Genomic DNA, 23,964 nt, shown 5'->3' with positions numbered 1-23,964 from the left:
TATATATTTGTCCAAATATATATTTGTCTATATATATATGGACAAATATATACTATATATATACGGTATATATATATATGTCTATATATATATATAGAAAAATATATATATATATTTGTCTATATATCTCCTTAAGAGATACCTTAGGAGGTATCTCTTAAGGACATACCTAAAGGATCATAACTTTGTCTCTCTCTATATATAGACATATATATATATATATACTGTATATATATATAGTATATATTTGTCCATATATATATAGACAAATATATATATTAACCCATCCAAATATATGTAGATAAATATATATTTATCTACAGGCCACAGGCCACACACCAGCATAGGTGAATTGTGTCTTTCGCCATCTAGTGTTTAGAACTGAAACTTCAGTTGATTTGGTGCAATGCAGGAAAAAAGAGTGTATCATAAGACTTCTGCACCCGCCTCCATCACTGCACTTATACACTTCACCTTACGTAGCTTCTCCAGATTCACCTGATGCTTCCTATCCTCTTTAAACCTCTTTCCAATTTAAAATCTTTTATTTTCCTTTTTTTGCTGTAGCTTTCTCTTTTCGTTGTGTCTCATTAATCACTCCCTCTCCTTGACGTCCACTCTGATCCCTCCTACAAATCTCCTCCACTTAAGTGTCTGAACAGCCATACAACTATTTTCCTTCCCTTCCAGGAATAAACAGTTACTGACACAAAATCAACAGCAGACAATGATGAAGGTATCGACTGGATGTTTACTGAAAAGGACCTTATAGACACGATGGTTATGACCGTCACACTGGGCAGGAGAGCACAGACTGGACCACTTCTTCATTCACGTTATATGTTCCGCAGTACAGGAATCTGGAAAGAGAAAAAAAAGAACGCACTTATGCCGACTGAACTGTGAATGAAATATTTCCAAGACTATCCGGTCAAACATATTTGACCAGCTGCCACTGAATATTTTTTTTCCTTGTTTTAAATATTCATTTGTTGTCATCTACACTTTAACACATCACATAAATACATATTAAATATATTAATTAATTATTCATATATTAATTAAATCAATATATAAATTAATTAATAATCAAATATGATCTAGTGACTGCGTCTGCGTGTGTAATATAAAGGGATGCAAGTACATTTTCCACCCAAACTCACATCTTCTCGTCTCTTCCTCTCTGCAGTTCAATTTTAGATGCTCCATATTTGGGCCTCATGGGGTTTAGGATGTGGTTCCTCCAGCGGAACTTCACCTCCGTCACATCCCCCACGTCCACCTCGGCATCAATCAGCAACTCATAGGTTCTCCCAGGCATCAGTGTTCCTCTAGAATAAAGAGACGTTTCAAAACGATGGTATTTTATAGTATATTGTAATTGCTTTGAATATGGAATATGGAGGACAAATACAATCAATATAGCAGTGGAATTAGAATTTTTTTTTTTAAAATCTCATTATCCATGTTACCATGGTGACCTGGGTTATATTTTTGCACATTTTATTTATTTTTATTTTTTTAAATGTATTTTAGGAGTGGATATTTACTTTTACATTTTTAACTACTACAAAAACACCACAGGTCGTAATACAAAAAAAAGGCTGGATGTCACTGTTTGAGTACGCTTCCGCCAGCGAACGTGAACACACTTACACATGAAGCTGGTACTCCTGAGTGCTTTCACTGTTTCCAGTCAGTGACACATACATGTAACCAGGGTTAGGCCAGCTGGGACCAGCCAGAGTTAATTTCATTTTATAGCTGTAACCTGGAAATGAAATGGAAACACACAAAAAAAAAAGGACATAAGCTGTTAAAGAATCTTTTGGGTGTCTTTCTTCAATTCCTGCGAGTATATTACAATTTACAGAGGAGGGTTGTGTTCAACTAAACAGGCAGTTTCACAACAAGTTAGTAAATTGAAACTAGAAGATCATTCGATTGTGTTACCCAACTTTTTCACACGACTTTTGTTTGGTGATGCGCCTTTGGGATTTTACTAATGAAAAATATGCGCAGTGGTTGAAATAATTTAATAATATAATTGATTAAACTATATAATTTAAATAATATATATATATTTAAATATCTATCTATCTATATATAATGATCACTGAGTGTATGTATATATCTATCTATCCATCATCTATCCATCTATCTATCATCCATCAATCCATGCATCCATCCATCCATCCATCTATCATCCATCCATCCATCCATCTATCCATCCATCCATCCATCCATCTATATATATCTATATATACTCTTTCATCTATAGGCTGACAATGTTGGCTGTTTATGACACTGGCTTAAAGAATTTATTTTGGATGGATGGATGATAGATAGATGGATGGATGGATGGATAGATAAATAGATAGATAGATAGATGTCTCCACTCTGCCCTGACTGATTTACTGTTCTTTGAATAGTTTTTGGTACTTACGGCCAAAGGGCTGTGAATCCCCTGTGTTCAGGAAGTAGCTTGTCCTTGAATCACCGCTGACAGGGAACTTGTCGGCTCTGTGGCCCATCGTTGGACAACTGCCGTCTTTACACGGGAAACACTTTTCCTGCGAAAAACAGGAGCAAAGTGAGAAATGATCCCTGAGACTTTAACGTACCGGAATAGAAAGTATCCTATTATCATTTGTCAAAATACACCCAATGTCAAGTAATCGATGTAAATTTAAATGTACAAAAGACAGACATTGCTTTAAATCGGTCCATTTTCCACTCTTGTTTTGTTTCTGTGCGCAACTAATGGCCTTTCTGTGACCGAGATATAGCTTTTTTGGATGCAACATTTGCATGAAATAGTCAGTGAATCAGTGAAACTTCTCACAAATACATTATATGTCCTCAAACTGTCATGGGAGGTAAGCACTGTTCTAGTTCTTTTTAAAGTACTCGACAGCGTTTGAGCCTTTTTAGAGTCAGGAGAATATATTTTGGACAACTTTTTTAAAAAACAGTTGTAAAACTGTAAAAAAAAAAAAACCCCAAAAAAACATTTTGGACCCAACGTGGAAACAAGAATTGACATCTTAGGTCCACATTTCGTCAAACTCACAGCAGCAAAAGCGTCCTTGTTAGCACAGGGGAAAGCCACAAATCCTTGGGGTTTGACAATGCTCTCGGTGTAGTATTGGTGAGCTCGGACATGGTTGCAGGAATTGAATTTCTTTTTACCTGGCGGAAGAAGTTATACAGGTCAGGGGGGGGGGATCTGACTGGATCCAAATCTGTTGACGAGGTCCTTTTCTGTTACCTTCCCAGACAGCGTCCAGATCAGAGACACTGCCTTTGTTAGCGGAGCAGCCGGGCATCACCTCTCCTCCATTAGGGTAGAAGTCGATGTGACCCACAGGCTGGGACATACCAAGACCTGAGATCGAAAAATATATTTAAAAAAATATTGTTTTTATTAAACATTTTTACGTTAAGAATTCTCTCTGCTGATATCGTTTTTTTTTTCTTTTTTAAGAGGGTTTGTTTTGTCTTGTGTGACAAGAAAAAGAAAAGCCCAGATTTCACCGTGAATATGTACCAAGTTTGGTGCCGAAAGGAAGTCCGTCTGTGTGAATGACATCCACGAAGGTAGCATCACTAGTGTCCAGGCGCACGGAGGCATCCGTGTCCAGAAAGTAAGGTTCGGTCGGGTCCAGTCCTACGCAGAGAAAGAGAAAAAAAATTTGGACAAAAAAAAAAAAAAAAAAAAAAAAAAAAATCAAACAGATTCTAAAACAAATATCAAATAGAATCAGACATTGTATACATATATTGGAGTTAAATTCTATTATATATATATTATATATATATATAAAATAAACAATTACTGTATCTATGTTGTTGTAATTTAAAATACAGAGACAAGAAAACATTATAATCCAAATGTATAATCCAGACCTAATAAAGTAATTGTACTGCATGTACTAATTTGACGGATGCCATTAAACAATCGCCTGTACCTGTGATGCGTGCAACTCCAGGGATCCTTTGCCCAGCATCTCCTGCAGCGTGAGCTCCGAGACAGTGTCCAATGATGTGGAACTTGTCAGACGTCTGTCTGAATTTGACCTGCGTCGAGCAAAAAACACACAGATACTGTTAGAGAAACGGATTTTCCATTTGTCACTGTGTCTTCTCAGTAACAGCCTCTTCCCACTAAGACTGTTGAATGTCATACTGCAGCAAGACTTTGTGCGATGTCAATTGTATGTGCAATACTTTCATATTTATCTGTAAATTAATACTGTGTTTTTTTTTTAGTTTTTTTTTGTGTAAATATGTTCAGGTTTCTTTAAGATATTTTTAGGTTTATTTTGCTACATATACTTTTTTTTTTTTACTGCATAAAGTACCTTCCATTCTGGCTGCAATACGAGCCAATTACATCATAAATTCATTGTGATCTAAATCTAAATGACAATAATGGAAGTCTAACTCTAAGTCTATGTCACTTTTAACTGAACAACTGAGGTTTTGTGTATTGTTTAGCAAAAACATTAATTACATTAGATTAAATTAGATGTAATTAACTTTTTTGTATGAGAAAAAAAATTACATTTGAATAAAGTTTCTCAGAAAATGAAAGTATGACGTTGATCCTAAAAAAAAAATCTTTTCATTTAAATGATTTACTATGATGACCAATTCTCTTCAACTCACCATGAGGAACGCGGTCATGTGTGCCACCTGGGATCCTACTACCCTGGCATTATTGGCAGCCTGGGCGTACTGAGTCTTCACACCTTTCTTCCACTCCACTGCGATGCAGTTCACATTTTCCCACGATACCATGACCTGCACAGACGAAAGATCATCGACATCAAATAGATGGAAATCAAGCTCGGTCAGGTCTAGTTCACTTGTGTAGCCTCAAGAAACTGTTTACAACTAGCAAAAGTTGCTAAGTTAAGACTTTTTTAGTTTACAACTAGCAAAAGTTGCTAAGTTTAAGCAACTAAGACTTTTTTTGTAACTGTTTTAAGTTAAATATTTTAAGAGATGAATGAATTCAACTGAAACAAAGCAGACAGACGGTGGTGTCCCTACGAGTCTATGTGTTTTATTTACTCAGTATTTCCTAAATACTCCGTCAATTTAAAATTTGCATTATATTACCTTGCACATTTCTTGTGGCCAGTCCTCATTTTCTGTCTCCAGATAGCCAGGAATGATGAACTTGGTCTTCAGAGCGCTGTTATAGTTTGTGGCCTGAATTGTATTATCAGGTTTAATCTCCTGAAAAATGCAAAAGATAATAAAGAGAACATAAACCAACACGGCATTTCCAAACCCATCTGTAAAAGATTTTAACCAGGTTTAACCTAATCTAGCGTGTAATATTTACACTTGAACCGGTCAAGCTCAAATAATTTACAGATAAACTACTTTACGTCGGGTGAGGATGCTAGCTAAATAGTATAGCTTTAGAGATGCTAACCTACTCCATCAGTCCAGACGCTAACATACTACATGGGTGGAGGACAGATTTGGTTTGCAGCATGTTTTCTGAATTATTTTGACGAAAAATATAAGCATATTAGCATATTCTTCTTACATGGTAATAGTGGTTCCTTTTGGTGAAAAGCAGAAAGCGAGTGCCAATCTCTTCAGGGGTCCAGGGCAGGACAGGAAGTGGCCTCTGTGGAGTGCTTCCCCACGGAGCCATGTCATCAAAGCAGCCCAGCTCATCATAACACACCTCAGAAGCTGTGAGCACAATAATAGTTTGAGTCCATTATTTTAACAGCTTGGCTTTGTATGGAAGAGGTATAGTTAAGTCTTGGTAATTGTAATCTTGAACATGTATGGCACTGGTACTTATGGGCCTACAACTCACATTTTTCACATTCTTTTTCTAAATATAAACACCATCTAAATTCGATTGACTATAATGGACAGACACTGCTTGGTTGTTAGTTAGTGTCATCATACTTGGATTCCAGTCTGTAAACCTAGTTACCGTACCTATATGCGTAAACGATGCCAGAAACTTCCGAGGCTAGTTCGTCTAAAGCGTTACCTTTGGTGTCCCACAAGGGTCGATGTTGAGACCCAATGTTTTTTTATTTAAACTCCCATGTATATAAAGTGACTGAAATTCTGATACATTAGTTTTACGAATGGCATATAAAATGATAGTTTTATGGAAATAAGCTAGCCTTTCACTTAAACAGAACAGTTTTATTGCTTGGGAGTCGTAAATTGACAACAGAAATGAATGTTTATAATAAGTTTTAAAATGTACGTAAAGAATGTACAGCATGAAAGTACATTTCTGGTTGTAGTAATGGACCACACAGTGTGTTGGAAACTACCTGAAAAACTTTGGGCCTCACAGTAAGCATTGGCATAGCAAGTAAAACCAGGTATATCTTGAATCATGAATTAAATAAATTAAAACACTAACAAGAGTTTAGAAATAAAACCAGGTATATCTTGAATCATGAAACAGTACACGCTCGGTACTGTGCTTTCATATATATCCATATCTGCCCTACTGTGCCCAAATGAGTCTCCATTATTTCTAGAATAGTTGAATCTGCTTTAGTGCACGACAGATTTAGTGCCCTCCTCCACTGGTGATATGGGCGTTACACATTTCAATAGCCTTTATAAGGGAAAGATCAACTTACCAAATGACGCCCCAACAAGGAGGGTGAATAAACCCAGGTGCCACATCTGTAGGACAAGAAATAGGAAAAACCCTTAGAAAAAAGGAGGATTTAAAGAAATAGAATAAACGAATACAGTTCAGGACTTACCTTCAGGCAAGAGGAGAATGCACCAGAAAGTCTCTTGCTCTGCTTTAAATAGTCCGGACCTCATGGTTTTCACTGTAAACAGTTGCTGGGAAACTCACAGGTGACAGACTAACATGTATTACATAAGTAGCCAATAGGGGCAATATTTACAGTAGACCTACTATGGAACAGTTGAGATGTCATGTTATATATATATATATAAATATATGAGGAACTCAAAAGAACACTTTTGTACTCTTTTCATATTTTACTATATACATTTTCAATACATATGAGTATGAGGAAAAACAGGAAAAAAAAAAAAAAAAAAAAAAGATTATACGTAATCCCAGCATGTGAAGAACGGCTGAACTCGCACATGGCTCTCACCACATCAGTGATGTCGTCAGTGATGTTCAGCACAGTCAATATGGAGGTGTATTTTAGTGGCATGTTGACGTCAGTGGCATGTACTTCAAATTAACATATGGATTTTTTTTTTTTTTTCAATCCCAACCAATAATCAATAGGTATCTTGCAGTCACAGCCGATACCAATAGAATGAATTCATACTTTCTCTCTTTTAAACCCATGGATCCTTGTGAAGTTCCTGCTGGAAAAAGACCAAAATAAACAAAACAATTACAAAGTCTGTGCAGTTCATCCGTGGCAGATTTCATCAGAGGTGTGAGGGGCAGAGAAGAAGCCATTGCGTCACATCAAAGAGGACAGACACAATGGCTTTTTTTTTTTGTATTATTTTCTGCATGGTTTGATGTGCTAATGTGAAGCAGAACAAGGTTACAACGAGTTTTAATAAAGATAAAGCACATAAATGTTGCACATTTTAAATTAATTAATGTTCTTTGTCAATAAGGAAGCGGTCAACGTTTTCACAGGGAAGAAAACAAACCTACAGCAGGGTTAGCTGCTGTAGCTACTACTACTACTACAAAATAACAACAACAACAAAAATAAAAAATTAGAAAAAAAATAACCTGAGAATTCCTTAATGCACATCATTTCGTTTATAACGTTTTATCATTTGCTAAAATGAGATTAAAATCTTGAAAGTCGAGTAATAATGTCTTTACATCTTAGAAAAAATACAACTTACACGTATACAAGATATTTAAGAAGATATAATTGATAATAAACAAAATTCTGTTCTTAAAATATAGGAATATCGAACGATAAACAAACTAATATAATCACAAATGGAAAAGTATAAAGTACGCGTTTATCAACCCTTTCAGGAGTTAATGATTCTTTCACATTTAAAATAGTCATCACTCGCGATTCAAAATGGCAAACGTTTAGTCTTATTTTGAAAATCAACACCGGAAATCCCCTACGACAATCTTGTGGTTTACTGGACAAACACATTGCCAAGCAATGGGTGGTATTTGCCATAAGGCTACGCGGCGCTGCTAAGTCTTTGGTGCCTTCCAGGGCTTCTTTGACATTTGCGGCTACAGAACGGACTCGCTCCCTAACGACCGTGCAATTTGCGCGCCGTGGCTTTCTTATTTTGACGGGATGACAGAGACAGCGGATGGAGGAGGAAGAAGACGGATGTTGGACTGGCGGGGGCAAAGACGGAGGAAGCGAAAGGAATCGTTTGGCTTCCAGATGTGCTACACGGGGGCGGTGCTGGGGTTGGTGGCAGGGCTCCAGGCTGTGGTACAGAGAGCAGGTGAGAGACACCTGAAGGACACCCGTCAGTCAAACAGTGCATCAGTCAGTCAGTCAGTCTGTCTGTCTGTCTAATTACAACAACATTAATAATTGAACTACACCAATGATTGCATTTATTTAGTTATGCAACTGCTGGCTGCTGAAACGGGAGAAGCTCATTTTAGGCCCAGATAAATATCAATTCTGCGTTGTCTACTACTTCGCACGGCTGCAGTGTATCCTGCAGTTTTTTAAAATGTAAAATAGAATTTTAGACACAGTCCCGCTCTTTAAAAGACACAGCAAATGAATACATTTTTAATTGCAAAAATATACATTAACAACAACAGAACACAATTTAAAATAAAAAAAAATGTAAAATTGGAAAAAAGACTATATTCATTTTCATAACGTTCTAATGCAAAAGTAGTAATTTAATATTAAAAGAGTGAATGTGATTGGTCATTACATGTGATCGGAAGCTCCAATATTGAGTAATTTACTATGCAGTAACACCAAATTTTTTAAGACATGGATTAATGGATAAAAAAGCCTAGAATTTTCTTATTGAGGAAAATTGATTAATTACTTCTGAAAATACAAAAAAAAAAAAGAAAAGAAAAAAAAGATAACCATGGGAGGCAACAGCATCATGGGGCTGTACTGATCTAACCTTCTTTGGATACAACTCTGGGGCGGGACAGTGCATTTGTAGACATTTTTGAAGCACTACAATAACAGTCTTGTAGCTCAGCATCTGTCAGTAATAATCCTCTGAAGTGGTTGTGTTGTAGTGCTGCCCTGTGTGGCTTGGATTAGGTACAAGAGATAGACGGCAGTATCCAGCTGGTTACAGCTGCATGTGGAGTGTAAATGTGCTGCGTATGAAAAGAAGAAAAATAAATATATATATATATGCAATACCTGGAATACAAATGATTTTGAATGTTGGGGGTTCTTGGTACCATGGTCATCATCCTCATTTTCTCATCTTAGCTTGTATAATTCATATATATTTATACTAGTATATGTAGCAGTATTATTATTATTATTAATATGTATTTTATTTAATGTTAATATATTGCTATATTAGTATTTGCAGTGAAAAATCCAGCTGGCTACTTGCAACCATAGGGTTGAGAGACCAATTCCAGACTTTGCAGTCTGGATGTAACCATCTCGTCAGCTGTGAGGTAAATGGAAATTAAAAAAAAAATTTGCGACAAGTAATTAATCAATTTTCCTCAATAAGAAAATTATAGGCTTTTTTTATCCATTAATCCATAATCCATGGCTTAAAAAGGCGATTTTGGTGTTACTGCATAGTAAATAACTGAATATCGGAGCTTCCGATCACATGTATTGACCAATCACATTCACTCTTTTTTTATAGACAGGACTTTTAAATATTAATATACTCCTTTTCCAAATTCACATACTGGGAATACAAATTATTATTATTATTATTGTTGTATATTTTTGCAGTTTAAGATGTATTGCATTTGGTGTGTGCAACTAAGTGTTAACAGACTGGTTATGAGCCTTGCTGCATATAGATACGTTAAACGTGATTAATTTATACTTTTTTTTTTCATCTAAAAATATTCAAACTAACCAACTGTTATACCATCAAATGCTTGGGTATTCCGATCTTGAATGTTGCACAGTGGCAGCTTGTGTAGACTGACCGTACAGATTATGGTACATACGGTAAACAAACCCATAAAGGTTGCTTTCAGGATAAATATACAGGCTGTGCCGTTGTATTTTGTGCACTTATCAGTTGAGTAAATGTCATTGTTTCAGAGATGGTATGTGGCCCTTGAGCCGTTAATGGACACGTCTGCATTAGAGCAAAGTCACAGTGCAGTTACCGCTGTTACATCACGTCATCTGTTCTGCTGTGGGCGGGCTACTGTGGTGTCTGTGCTCACAGCAACATGTTTTTAAAAAAAGTTACTGTTGGTTACTGTGCACAACAAATTTCAACAGAATTGTCTCTTTTTGTGACAAAAAAAAAATAGAAAAAAATTATACAGAACACAAATATTAAATATCTTAAAATGTTGGTTCAATTACAAAATTTTTAATCTAATCCTAAAAATCAGAAATCTGATTATTTATTATATATTATAAGACAAAAAAAATCAGTCTCCTAATATTTTCTAAGAAGGAGCAACTTTTAAAAAATATGTAAAATATTTTTTTAAAAATAAGACTGTTTAAACAAAAGATTCAAACCATTGTCTACTTTCGTACTCAAAACTAATACGTTTACATAAATATTAAAAACCCAACACGTTAAGAACATAAGCTGCGGAATTACATTATCCAACTAAACACCGAGAGTAGACAAGCAACGGGCCATAATCCTGCTGGCAAACCAGATCTTTGCTTTCCATACGTCCTGTTTTAGTCCATGTCACGATGCATGACGAGCACAGATACATTATTATGCAACATTTAAGAGTCAACGTTCCATTATGTTGACAGTTGCTGCTGGATTAACTACAGCCCATTATCTACCCTAGAGACTTTAAGGATAAGAAATACGTACTAATTATACAAAGATATTTGTATATGGATACTGTACTCCAAAAGTACCACAGATGACTTTGGAAAAATACTATATATATATATATATATATATATATATATATATATGTGTGTGTGTGTGTATATATTTATATATGTATACATATATACATACATATATACAAATATATACTTATATATGTATATACACACATATATACACATATGTACTTATATATGTATATACACACATATATACACATATATACTTATATATGTATATACACACATATATACACATATATACTTATATATGTATATACACACATATATACACATATATACTTATATATGTATATACACACATATATACATATATACACTTATATATGTATATACACACACACATATATATATATATATATATATATATATATAACAATGTCACTAAAAGCTGTAACAAGTACGAATATTTATTCCATAAGTGTTTCAAAATGTTTCAAAATTAAATAAGGAATTGACTTTGTAGTGAAAATAGGTGAAACCAAGTTTTATTTTTTGGGGTTTTTTGTTGTTGTTTTGTTTTAGGAATGATACGATTACATGGAACTTTTAAGAGTAACACTGTGGACAAATGAAGATATTTGAGGAGTACTGTTGGTTAACACTTTGAATTTGAAAATTAGAGGAGCACCCCGAAACATGCATGTATGCTTTAAAAGTAGCTACAGTATTCTTATGAAGTAACTATGAAGTCTATTGGAATGACTTACTAAAGTACTGGCCTGTAATACTGTATATTACCATAAGTCACAGCTAGATAGATTAAACTATTAAACAATGCTAAAAGTAATATAGCCTTTACGAAAAATCGTACTCTTTAGATCTCATTTTTTCATTTTTTTTCGTTGTTTTTTTTTAATCAGGAAACACCTCCGTGTTCTTCCGACGTCATCTTTTCTTCTATAATTATACCTAAAAAAATTAATGTCACCGCAAATCTGTCATCAATGGATAATTACCCTCTTAGCAATTGTGCTACAAATATTGATACTAGCTTAGAATTTGGGAAGACTCCAAACGTTTGCATAACATGTAAAGAAAATGCCTTTACTCGTCAGGCTGGCTGATCCATAGGTACTGTAAAAAGAGTATGTTGTGATAGAAAACTCTATCACAAAATGCAATCGGATTAAAGTGCAGTTACGCAGCATGTGGACTGAGAGTTGCTTGCGTGGGGGGTAGAACTGAGTGATATTAAAGAATGAGCCTGATAAGGCTGCTGCCTTCGCTGCCACATCTGCTGCAGTATTTTCTGCACAAACTGGGTCAGGGGGAGAAGATGTAAGCTTCACTTTTTAATAATAGGAGCGGCTTTTGTTAAAAAATAGCAGTAAGTGGTGCTAAATCCAAAATATGATGCGCAACAGGTTTTTCTCCTGATGTTAAAAGCTCTGTGTGCTCCCACCAAGTACCAAACTTGAGCACTGCTTCAGGAGCACAGTGAGTTGGTAAGGAGCTGACACATACAGGGTGTGCTGCGCTGAGAGCTATCAGTTCAACTTTTAGGTCACGGAAATGTAGTCAAATTCTACCACTATTGAGTATGTCAGCTGACGCATGTTCTTCATCATATCAGAGGACAATCAGGATCTATCCATCCATCCATCTATCTATCCTTCCATTTATCCATCCATCCATCTATCCTTCCATCCATCCATCTATCCTTCCATCCATCCATCTATCCTTCTATTTATCCATACATCCATCCATCATCCATCTATCCTTCCATTTATCCATCCATCCATCCATCCATCTATCCATCCATCCATCCATCTATCCATCCATCCATCCATCCATCCATCCTTCCATCCATCCATCTATCCTTCCATCCATCCATCCATCCATCTATCCATCCATCTATCTATCCATCCATCCATCTATCTATCTATCCTTCCATCCATCCATCCATCCATCTATCCATCCATCCATCCATCCATCCATTATATACCAGAGTAATTCCCTAGTGTGTGGACAGTGAAACCCTGGTCCACTGTGATTCTAATATCAGGAGTCCATACTCTGCTTTACCAACAGTTCAGTTTGGTAAATCTTGGCCATTAGCTTATTCCCATCAAAACTCTCCATGGTTTTCTTAATCAAAAACCTCAGTTCAATGACCCATTCAATTAAACATTAAGCATTTCAAATCTGGAGACAACAAAGAAGTAAATAAGTAATACAGTCTGTTTGAGCTCCATATAGAGAACCTTCCAGAACCATCCTGGACACTATGCTTCCAATCAGTCATAACGACTCCTGTGCCAGGTTTAACAACCGTTACCCCAGATACCATGAACCCGTTGTACATACTGTTCCAACCAACGCTGCCTGTTCATTGTCTGAGTCTGGGAAACCGAAGAATTTAGACCAGCTGTACAATGTCCCACGTGGTATCAATTATTAACTTCTGTCCTGAGCGCTGCCACACTGAAAATATTCTATTCTCTGGGACTGATCTAAAATCTGGAATCGGACCTGGAACCTGTCGTTTTCATGTAGTTGCTTTAACCGGACTGAGTGCAGAAGGAAGTTGCGCTGCGTTGAGTTTAGTTAAAATGTTTCGGAATAAATTTTGTGTATCGTTAGAGTTGAGCTCTTTTGAATTATTTGAACTGTATTAATGGGACAAATTGCAATCTGCAATGTTGTGTTTTTTTTGTTTTGTTTTTTTTCAGGATCCCAATCTTCCATGGCTGTAGAGAAGGCAACGTGGAGGAATCGCCAGCTTTTACAAGACGTCTACGACAACGTGTCCAATTTTTATTCGGAGCCAGAGAAAAACTGCACTGACCCAGGTACGGCTGTCTGAATGGGTTACGTTAAGTTGCATTATGGGAGATGTATAAAAACAGGGAAAACAAATGAACAACGGAAACAAACAGGCAGCGTAGCATGGATCTGAAAACTAGCTCATCAGGATGTAAAAATCTTTAACTAAAATTTTACTGCTGTTACTCCAAGAAACTAAATGGTCAAAGTCAAACTCAGGCTCCAGACCAGGGCTGTCCACACTGTTTAGGCTCTGGAGCCGCTGTTGAAATGACCAGGCTAAACTGACAATACAATACAACTGACCTCCAGTCAAAATGTTAAATATACTGTATATTCACTCATATAAATGCATGTAGCTGTATGGATATGCAGTATATATATATACATACACCTATATACATATATATACATAAAAGTATATATGTGTATATACACACACACACACATATATATACATATATACATAAAAGTATATACATGCATATATGTATATACACATATGTATTGAAATGACCAGGCTAAATTGATCTGCCTACAATGAAAATATAAATATATATTCACTCATATAAACTGAAAATACTTCATATATTTATTAAATGTTGGAGTACTAATTAAATACATGTAGCTGTATGGAAGTATAGTATATGTATATATATATATTTATATATATACACATATATGTATATATATATTTATATATATACACATATATGTATATATATATTTATATATATACATACACATATATATATATATTTATATATATATATACATTTATATGTGTATATATATATATTATTAACTAACAGTATAAAATTTGTTGAAAAGCTTCTTTTGCCAGGGAAGATCTTTTTTAAAAAAATTACATTTTTTTTTTTTTCAAAAGCCCTAGATACCAGATATGCAGTACCTGTGTGTGTATGTGTGTGAGAGAGAGAGCGAGTGAGGGAAGGAAATAGAGAGTGAGAGAGAGAGAGAGTGGGAGTGAGAGCAGGACATGGGATTAATATCATGCCATCTGTTAATCTGAGCATAGCCGTTGTGTGTTATGAGAGGCTAATGTGTAGCACGTAAAGGAATGCGTTTTTGATTCGTAGTGTTTGTGTGTGTCCTGAGGACAGGGATCGCGGGCTTGGAAACTTTTGACGGTTTTACAGACGGAACGGTAGAATGGTAAAGACGACAGACTCGTGTCATCGGGGCGCGCATCCTAAAGCTCTCAGTGCTTTATAATCTTCCTGTTGGTCCGAGGAGAGAGAGGATTGATTTTATGGTATTAACTGTGTGTACAGGGCACGAGGGAACCAGTGAAACAAAGACAGAGAGAGACAGACAGACAGACAGAGAGAGAGGCATGAAAAACAGAGAGGGGACGTTTGTCTATTTCTGTGAATTTTTGATATCACCATTTCACATTCTCTTAGTTGTTCTCTATTTCAGTTAAGCATTAGGCCTTAGGTTATAGCATGTGTGTCAAACTCAAGGCCCGGGGGTCCAAATGCGGCCCACCAAGCTATTTTGTGTGGCCCGCAGGAGCTTAAAAAGCATTTAATAAAGTTCATGCAGCAGAGTTTCTTCACCTGAGGTTTGTTTGATACCACTGGTCTAATATTTTTATATTCTTTACCTCTTTGTGCTTGTTTTATAGCTCTGTCTAAAATCTTTATATTCTTATATTATTATATTATATTATAGTTTTTTGTTTTTTTTTTGCCAAAAGTAGTGCGACAGTATTTTCAAACTTTTTACTTCCCATGCGAAAAGATAACGTGATGATTCAACTTCTGTCGTTTTGCTTCGAGTTTATCTCGTCTTCCTGTGTGTTTCTCTTTTTTTTCTCACAGCCATACACGAGTTTCCCAGGGATTACTTTACCAACAAAGAGCGAGCTGAAGGAGCTGTGGGCCTGCATGCGCTGTGTGTAAGTATCGGAGGCACATAAACGTTCTTCAAACCAACATCAAGGTGCGGAGTAATGACTCAAATCTACTGACGGTATGAGGCTAAACTTTGGGTTGTTCTTTCGTGTCTTTCTTGACAATGTTGGATTAGTCCAGTTCTGTCATGCCCCCCCCTAGAGGACAGAAATATTTTCACACCCCCCACCCCCAGTCCCGTGAATTGAAATACTACCGAGAACCTGATAACATGTATATTTTTAGCTGTACAAACCAATGTATGAATTGCTGCCACCTAGTGGCTGGAGGCTTGTCATCATTCAAGCATTACAGCAGTGGTCCACTAACAGCGGTGTGATACACGCATCTACCTGATGTTATTTGTACTCCTGTTCCAGAAATACTTTGTGTCATTGAAGTATTATTAATCACGATTAGATTAGTAATCTCAAACAATCATGATTGATTGTCATTAATTATGACCACAATACGTCGCGATTTCACAGATTAAACAGATTACGAACTGTAATCCTTTGACAGCCCTAGCCAAACTAAGTACGCAGCAATCCTTTTAAATCAATGACCGATCTTTTGAATTTGATGAACGTGACTTTAAATTTAAAACGATTTTTCCCTTTATGCTGCCTATATACTGTATATATTAGAATGTATTGCAATGTATCGAACCATTAATAGTCAATAGACAGTAATCTGCAAAACGACGCACGTAGCGCTGCGCTAATGTTTAGCTGGTTGTCGTCAATAGAAAAGACACTGTTCTTGACCATTTCTGTTCGTCACTGTTTTTTTTTTTTTGTGTCTTACCCACTTGTGTCTTGTTTCAGGCCGTCCCTTCTTCTCCGCCCCCCCGTTCTCTGTGATTGTCTGCACTTGCCTTCCTGTGTTTTCCACTCCTGTGATTACCCGCCTGTCTCATCATGTACGTCACCTGTGTCTTGTTACCGTCACCCTTGCGTGTACTCACTGCATATAACCTGCATTCACATGCCACCGGAGGTGGAGAGTAACAACTAACAATTACACAAGTTACTGTTGAGTGATCGAGTCGTTTTTTTGTGAGCAATTTGTCATTTCTGAAGTATTTTCGCGAATGAGTATTTTACTTTGCGACGTTGGAAAAGAACTGAGCGTTAATTGAAATAAAAACGTCCCACTATTTTAATGTAGCCCGATAACGTTGATTAAGAAATGGATCCTAGCCCAGGTTGACGCTGAGCGTTAATTGAAATAAAAATGTCCCACTATTTTAATGTAGCCCGATAACGTTGACTAAGAGACGGATCCTAGCCCGGGTGTTGACACGCCTCTACGCCCTTGACTCGCTGGGCCACAATTGTCCTAAAATTTAAGGGGGGGCGTGTCAGGAGCAGATAGATGGAGCGATCGTGCGAACTAAGATAAATGACATGTAAAAGTCATGCATAAAGGCTAAAATGATAAAATGCTTCATTTTCTATGCCCTCTATTGGGGAAACGTGGGTATTGCAGGGGAAAGGCAGAAGTCATTATACTTCTGCCTATATAAATAAATTATATAATTTGGAAAAGTTTGCCGGATTAAAGTGCTGAAGTGGCCACATCCGGCCCCCGGGCCTTAGTTTGCCCACGCCTGCTCTAGCCTGTCATTGGATGATAGCTGGCGCTGAACAGGAAATGCAGGTTGAGGATTGCCGAGCAGGCAAGACTAAACTTATTTGCAAGCAACTTGGGTTTTTTTTTTTTTGCCAAAGAGTAATTGTTTGTGTGTTAAAGAAAACACTAAACTGTTGAATTATGCATGAGTGTTTTGAACAACAGACTTTATCATGCAGCCAGGAGCAGAGAAAAGGCTGACTGGGCTTGAAGAGGAAAAAAAACAAGTGGGCATTTTTCTTTAAACTAGATTTAGAATGGAGAGTAACGGGGAATGACTTTAATACAGTGGCTGTTTCTGATAGAAAAACGTGCTCTTTTTTTTTTTTGCTTTTTGACATTGATTTCTTTTTATTTCAATTTTTTGAAATTTTTTTTTGCAATTATTTTTTCTTGATTTTTTAAATTTTTATGTTGCTGTAAGGCCTAATTTGGCTGTTTTGAACCTGTGTCTTAAGTCTAGAGGAGGCGGGGCTACTGTAGTATCGCAGATGCAAAGAGATCAGCATCTTTATTTACAAAAGTTCCTAAACTTGGGAAAGTAATTCACCTCTTCGTTCTATTTTATTTTAATCTAGATTCTTCCTTTATTCGCATTCGCAATACTTGACATTAATTTACCTAAATCGTAAAACACTAAGTAGAATGATCTCTTTAGTTAGTGACGAAGTTTAAACACAAACGGTTGTCATTTCTTTTGCCAAAAATCCAAAATTCCCTAAATACTCTACGGATTAAGAACGTAGAATCTACATAATATTCTAAAAATATTTCTGAAAACACGTGGCATATCTGGCATATATGTGGCATGTCTGTACTGTATTTACACTTTCTGAGAACAGCTACATTGGCGTGCTCTGTGTGCTGACCCTCACAGGCCGTCTACATGTTCTACGCCCTGGCCATTGTGTGCGATGACTACTTCGTCCCTTCTCTCGAGAAGATATGCGAGGTAAGGCCGGACACCGCTGACGCGCTTTTTTTTTCTTTCTTTCTTTCTTGCTTTTTCCTTTCTTTTGTTCTTCATTTCTTTCTCCTTTTTTTTTTATCTTTCCATAAGAATCTTCATTTGAGCGAAGATGTTGCCGGAGCAACTTTCATGGCAGCAGGTAGCTCTGCTCCCGAGCTGTTCACTTCTGTCATTGGTGAGAATAACACTGACTGCAGTTTGTTTACATCGCACCATGTAATATCTATAATTTTTTGTTTTGTTTAAAATGGCTAATCGATAGGTGTAAGGGAACTGTACAATTTATTAATTATTTTTTTCCTATATTTTGTCTTTTATTGTAAATCCTTATGGCTTTCCTGTCACTGTTTAGAAAGTCCTAGTAAAATACTAAATGTTAAATGCGCTAAATGTTCTTGTATCATGTGTTTATTTGACAAGATACAAACACAAAAAATACAAAAACAAATTTGCCCGCTGGGGTAACCGGTATTAAACTTTGTTTCAATTTTTTTTGCTTTTCGTGCACGTAGAGCGCGGAAACTTTGTCAGCACTTATCCCGATCTATTTGAGTCCATTCTTATAATGGTTAGCATTGATAAAATTTGAATTTCTCAGGCACAGACTGGGTCTGCTGACCTAGCATAGATATCTAAAAATGCATCGTAGGCCTAATAAACGCACTCGACCGTTCCATTAAGCATTTGAGCTCGACCTGTACTACATGATCCCAACAGAACACGTAGAGTATTTTGTATGTTGTACGTAGTATGTACTACAGTGCAGTGTATATATTCAATGAGTACGTACAGTAGTAAAAAATACGAAAGTCCTACCTGTGGTCGCAGACTTGAGAGCAGACCAAAATCCTTGCTCCTCCTGTAAAACAAATGGCACAGAGTTCACAGGTGTCATATGAATTTTTTTTTTTTTTAATATTTGCACCAACGTCCTGGGTCTATCTCGTTCCCTAACAGACATGGTTACGTCATAAAGGCCATCGGACTCAAACACTGTGCCAAAACAATACGCTCTAGAACTACCAATGTTGTGACACCTGATTAAAGGGCAAAATGCCAGCGGTGATTCTACAAAGCAGTGTATTACTGAGAGAGAGAGAGTGAGAGAGTAAGCAACGAAAATAAATACAATACATTGCAATATATCGTACTGAGCAATCATGATTATAATATTTGATAGTGACTGTTGAACAGTCGGATGTTGATATTTTGACTGCAACTCTGTGGTCTGTAGACCGTCAGGGAAATAAGCTAGGTCTCCATGACTCCAAATGTGCTGATTCGTTTTTGTGTTTTTCTTATACAGGGGTGTTCATCACCAAAGGCGATGTTGGGGTGGGCACCATTGTGGGCTCAGCAGTCTTCAACATCCTGTGTATCATTGGAGTTTGTGGGATTTTCTCTGTTCAGGTACAGTTTACAGTACACACGCACACACGCAAAAATAAAATATCCTGTGATCGTGAAGCATGCTGGGGGTCTGACCTCAAGTTGACCCCGGACGTATGCTATCGATCTATATGTCCGTCTGTCTGTAAATGTGTTGAAAAGATTTAATGCAAAGTAATATCTGTGATATCCGTCTGTCACAGACAATCCATCTGTCCTGCTGGCCTCTGCTGAGAGACTCCTCGTACTACACTCTATCTATCACCGCACTCATTGTGGTAAGTAACAGTAGAAAATCTCACAAAAAAGTATATGTAATAAAAAAATGATAATAATCTTCTAGTTTAGATGACCTCATAATTGACTAAAATCTCAGCCTGTTTAGTTGAAGACCACGCTGATATAGTGGCAGGAATTGAAGAAAGATAATCTTCAACAGCTCTGATTATTTTTGTTTTCTTAGTTTTCATAGCCCTCTGCTGCCACCTAGCAGGAGAGGATTAAATGGTTCTGCCGTTCATGCTTTGACAAGCGAAGAAAAATTATATGCAACAAATAAATAATAGTTTTCAGTGAATTTTTTTTTTTTCAGTGGATAATTTTCCACGGCACAGTGGTCGGGAATCACTAGTGTATTTCATAGATTTTGAGCATCTGCAGAATTTAAACGCACCTGCAAAAGTCTGAAAAATGCTGGTTGGAAATCTGCAAATAAAAATGTGAGATCCTGGAGCCACTAGTCCAGTATTTCTCAAATAGTCGGGCAATTCTGAGAATAGAATCATTATTAACCAGAGTGGTCCTCATCAGCAGGGATAGAGAACTAACGTACAAACATTTAGGAGATTTGAGAGATTGATGGCCAACGATGTGCCAAGGCGACCACAAGAGGGAGTAGCTTCATGTTTTACTCGATGAAGCATGTGATGTTGATTTTTTTTTTTTATCTCTTTCTTCCACAGTTTATATATGATGAAAAAGTTGTTTGGTAAGTCAAGCGTCCAAAAGAGCATTTTAACTGTATTGCGATCAAAAGTTTCACTTCAGAAATAATTCCCAATATAAACTATTGTGTTTCAGGTGGGAGGCTCTGACACTGATTCTGATGTACTTCGTCTACATCCTGATAATGAAGTAAGTGATTGAGTCTACACTGGAATTCATCTGAAATGACTGCTTTTCTCAGGCTATTGGAGTATTGTGAGCAGCTCTGTATATTTAATAAAAAAAGACAAATATCTTATTCTTTTATATAATTGAAATTACATAATTGGCAAATATCTTATTCTTTTATATAATTGATATTACACAATTGGCTTTATGCGTGTCTTTCTTCAATTCCTGCAAATATATCAGACTTGTTTTCAAGTAAACAAGAACAGGTTTAACACTGAATAAGTCAATTGTTTTCGTAAATAGTAATAAGTACATTTTATCATGGTGTACTGTTCGGTCTTTTTTTGCGATTTTCTCACTTAAGCAGAGAATTCTTGGTGTTTCCATCAGCGCATGTCAAAATCGAAATCTAGATTACAACCCTTTAAACACCTAAGTGACTTTATCGGGATAAAAAGCCACATCTAAAAAAAATGTTCTGTACATAAGAAAGGACATTAAAGACCTGCTTATCTTCCAGCTCCATATGTTAGCTTAAATGTGTTTCTGCGCAAAAACCTTGTGACTCCTGTTCCAGGATGAACTCCTGCATAGTTAATTTCATTGAAAAGAGAAAGGAAAAGTCCTCCAGCAGAAAAGCACGGCCCAGTAACGCTGTCCTGGATGATGGCTGCGATGCCGCAGCTGTGCTACTGAAGAAAGGTAATTTTTTTTTTTTTTATCACTAGGTACATTTACAGTGTTCTGGATACATCTGTGTGTGTGTGTACAAGAATATGAGTGGGGGCAAATACCACATGGGACATTATCTGCCACCTGTGAGACTATCTGGCCTAACAAAAACTCCAAATCAGGGAGTATGTCCATGCAATTGTCAAGGTCTTGCAGGAACCGGATAACAGATTAGGAGTAGCATTTCCCATCGACGGCAAACACATAAGGTGGTTTCAGTGTTTTTCCACCGACTGTGAGTTTCAGTAAAAGTCAAACGGTGGATAACAGCAGGCACATTGGTTAACAAAATTCTTAAGAACTTTGTAAATCCTATCAGAAGTGCTTTAGTCATTTTGCTGAATTATTCTCTCAACATTAATTACTTTTACTTTTTACTGTATTTGCTGGAAGAATCTACAAATAACAGCACGTGGATGTGTTTCACATCTGTTTTTATTGGTGATTACCGTATTTTCCGGACTATAAGTTGCACTTTTTTTCATCCTTTGCAACTTATACTCAGGTGCGACTTGTATATTAAAATAAATAGTTTCACATGTTCATTGTTTTCACACTGACTGCCGCTAGAGGGCACTGTTGCGACTTATACTCCAGTGTGACTTATAGTCCGGAGAATACGGTAATACAAATGATGGGGTTTTGAATAGTGAAAAAATGTCAAATCAAAACAAAAATATGTAGCTACTGTAACTATGTCTCGTTATGTTTATACAGTCTGTTCCAGCAACATACAGAAAATGAAGTTTGGGGGATTGATCATAATTAATTACGAGTCTGATTAACCATGATTTATCATGTTTTAGCAAACAACAGGAAGCCCTCGGTCATAATGGTGGACGAGCTGTTGTCAACGTACCCACACCAGCTGTCTTTCTCCGATGTGGGGATGAGGATCATGATGACCAGTCACTTCTCCCCCAGAACCCGCCTCACCATGGCATCACGGATGCTCATCACTGAGGTGAGACACCGACCACTGACCTCCTGCGTGAAGGGAGCAAATGACCACATATCTCATTGGAATTCATCGTTAACAGGCAAAATATTAGTTAGAAACATAATGGAAAAAAAATTCCAAACAAAATACAAGTCAATGTCGCCGCACCTTAAAAACAACAGTCTTTATAAGTCTTTGCCATATGTATTTACAGAGGAACAGCAGTTCTGATTACTTTTTTAAACTCACTGTATTGTATAAGTTGCACCAGCCAGCTAAAGTGCCCTCTAGCGGCCATCAGTGTGATAATAACAGCCATGTAAATTTTCAGTGGTACAGGAGTAGCAGATACTGGTACACGTGCCTAGAGTGCCCTCTAGTGGCTGTCAGTGTGAAAATAACAAACATGTCAATTTTCAGTGGTACAGGAGTAGCAGATACTGGAACATAAGTCTAGAGTGCCCTCTAGCGGCTGTCACTGTGAAAATAACAAAATTATATATTTTAATATATAAGTTGTACCTCAATATAAGTCGCAAACCCAGCCAAAGGACAAAAAAAAGTGTGATTTATAATCCGGAAAATACGGTAATTTGTAAGCTAGCATTACCTTGTGATTATTTTAATTTCTCGTCCCACATTAGGGAAATATAGTATGAAGAATTCCATTTGTTTTCGGCCAAACAAAACAAAAAAGGTATCAGGAGTAATGAGGAGAAAAGAACCCAAAGGGAGCCATATCTTAGCTGAGGAGGTTAAATGCCTCAGCACCGGAGGGGTCTAAGACAATGTAAGTATTAACAAGAGAGACTTTTTATCACAGCCCAAACACTCCAACCACGTACCACATGGATGAGCTGACCTCGGTTGCCTCATAACCAAAGCTTAGGCCATAGCCAGCTTAAGTCTAACTAGATTATAGCTAATGTAATGACATCATTCAAGATGTGGATTTATTCAGGCAGGATGAGCACTGAAGGCCTTGGTGCTGAATACACACTACCACACTGCTTTATGGTGTATTGGAAAACACATAAAAAAAATGTGAGCGCTAGGTTCATCCAAATTTCCGCTTTTGTGCTTTGTGTTTGCGTTCACGGTGCAGAGGCAGCGTCTTATCAGCACAAAGACCTGGGACAATGGCGACTCTGACGTTCCGGTACGAGGGAGGAACAGTTGGAGCTTAGAAAATGGACTGTCCAGTGGAACAAGGGGTTTCAGTCACTGCAATGACCAAGAGGTGGGCAACGAAACAGAGAACGACGACAACGACGGGGAAGAGGAGACTTCTGGAGACGGACCGTTTATACCTTTCCAGTGTCCAGGTACTGAACACATTCAGAAGTCAAACACATCATTTTAAAGAAACACTACATTACCGTCACATCAGGGTATCAGTAACATTAGGCAGAAGTCAACTGTAATTTAATGAAATGTAGTAAAAGTCGAGTCGGCGTTAACTAGTCG

At 36.9% G+C, this 23,964-nt stretch overlaps 2 protein-coding genes and 1 long non-coding RNA gene across 3 annotated transcripts in view; 1 reads left to right on the top strand and 2 right to left on the bottom strand.

The window, feature by feature from the left end:
* Window positions 1-731: 731 nt before the first annotated feature.
* Window positions 732-6,868, bottom strand: LOC103387723 (inactive pancreatic lipase-related protein 1-like). Its single transcript, XM_008322480.2, has 13 exons — window positions 6,774-6,868; window positions 6,645-6,690; window positions 5,567-5,718; window positions 5,128-5,247; window positions 4,672-4,806; window positions 3,972-4,080; window positions 3,551-3,670; window positions 3,272-3,388; window positions 3,074-3,192; window positions 2,447-2,573; window positions 1,657-1,771; window positions 1,164-1,331; window positions 732-860 (listed from the first exon to the last, which is right to left on the bottom strand). The coding sequence occupies exons 2-13, from the start codon at window positions 6,688-6,690 to the stop codon at window positions 791-793; spliced, it is 1,398 nt and encodes a 465-aa protein (XP_008320702.1). The 5' UTR covers window positions 6,774-6,868; the 3' UTR covers window positions 732-790.
* A 488-nt stretch (window positions 6,869-7,356) lies between these two features.
* LOC103387720 (sodium/potassium/calcium exchanger 3-like) overlaps window positions 7,357-23,964 on the top strand; it is a 21,070-nt gene continuing 4,462 nt past the window's right edge. Inside the window, exons 1-12 of the mRNA XM_025061002.1 lie at window positions 7,357-8,448; window positions 13,703-13,822; window positions 15,644-15,720; window positions 18,228-18,302; window positions 18,411-18,495; window positions 19,627-19,730; window positions 19,913-19,987; window positions 20,672-20,697; window positions 20,790-20,843; window positions 21,403-21,527; window positions 22,364-22,521; window positions 23,603-23,822. Of these exons, the coding sequence (XP_024916770.1) occupies window positions 8,292-8,448; window positions 13,703-13,822; window positions 15,644-15,720; window positions 18,228-18,302; window positions 18,411-18,495; window positions 19,627-19,730; window positions 19,913-19,987; window positions 20,672-20,697; window positions 20,790-20,843; window positions 21,403-21,527; window positions 22,364-22,521; window positions 23,603-23,822 (1,276 nt within the window). The 5' untranslated portion in view covers window positions 7,357-8,291. The remainder of the gene's footprint in view (window positions 8,449-13,702; window positions 13,823-15,643; window positions 15,721-18,227; window positions 18,303-18,410; window positions 18,496-19,626; window positions 19,731-19,912; window positions 19,988-20,671; window positions 20,698-20,789; window positions 20,844-21,402; window positions 21,528-22,363; window positions 22,522-23,602; window positions 23,823-23,964) is intronic.
* The window catches only part of LOC107989328 (uncharacterized), an 8,304-nt gene continuing 1,768 nt past the window's right edge, over window positions 17,429-23,964 (bottom strand). The window contains exons 2-3 of the long non-coding RNA XR_001760839.2: window positions 22,417-22,544; window positions 17,429-19,179 (exon numbers count right to left, since the gene is read on the bottom strand). This is a non-coding gene — a long non-coding RNA (uncharacterized LOC107989328). The remainder of the gene's footprint in view (window positions 19,180-22,416; window positions 22,545-23,964) is intronic.

The sequence above is a fragment of the Cynoglossus semilaevis genome, chromosome 12, assembly GCF_000523025.1.
Source record: "Cynoglossus semilaevis isolate Cse_v1.0 chromosome 12, Cse_v1.0, whole genome shotgun sequence".
Classification (NCBI taxonomy): domain Eukaryota; kingdom Metazoa; phylum Chordata; class Actinopteri; order Pleuronectiformes; family Cynoglossidae; genus Cynoglossus; species Cynoglossus semilaevis.
The sequence above is the reverse complement of the archived record's forward strand: the minus strand, read 5'-3'. Positions and strand labels throughout refer to the sequence as shown.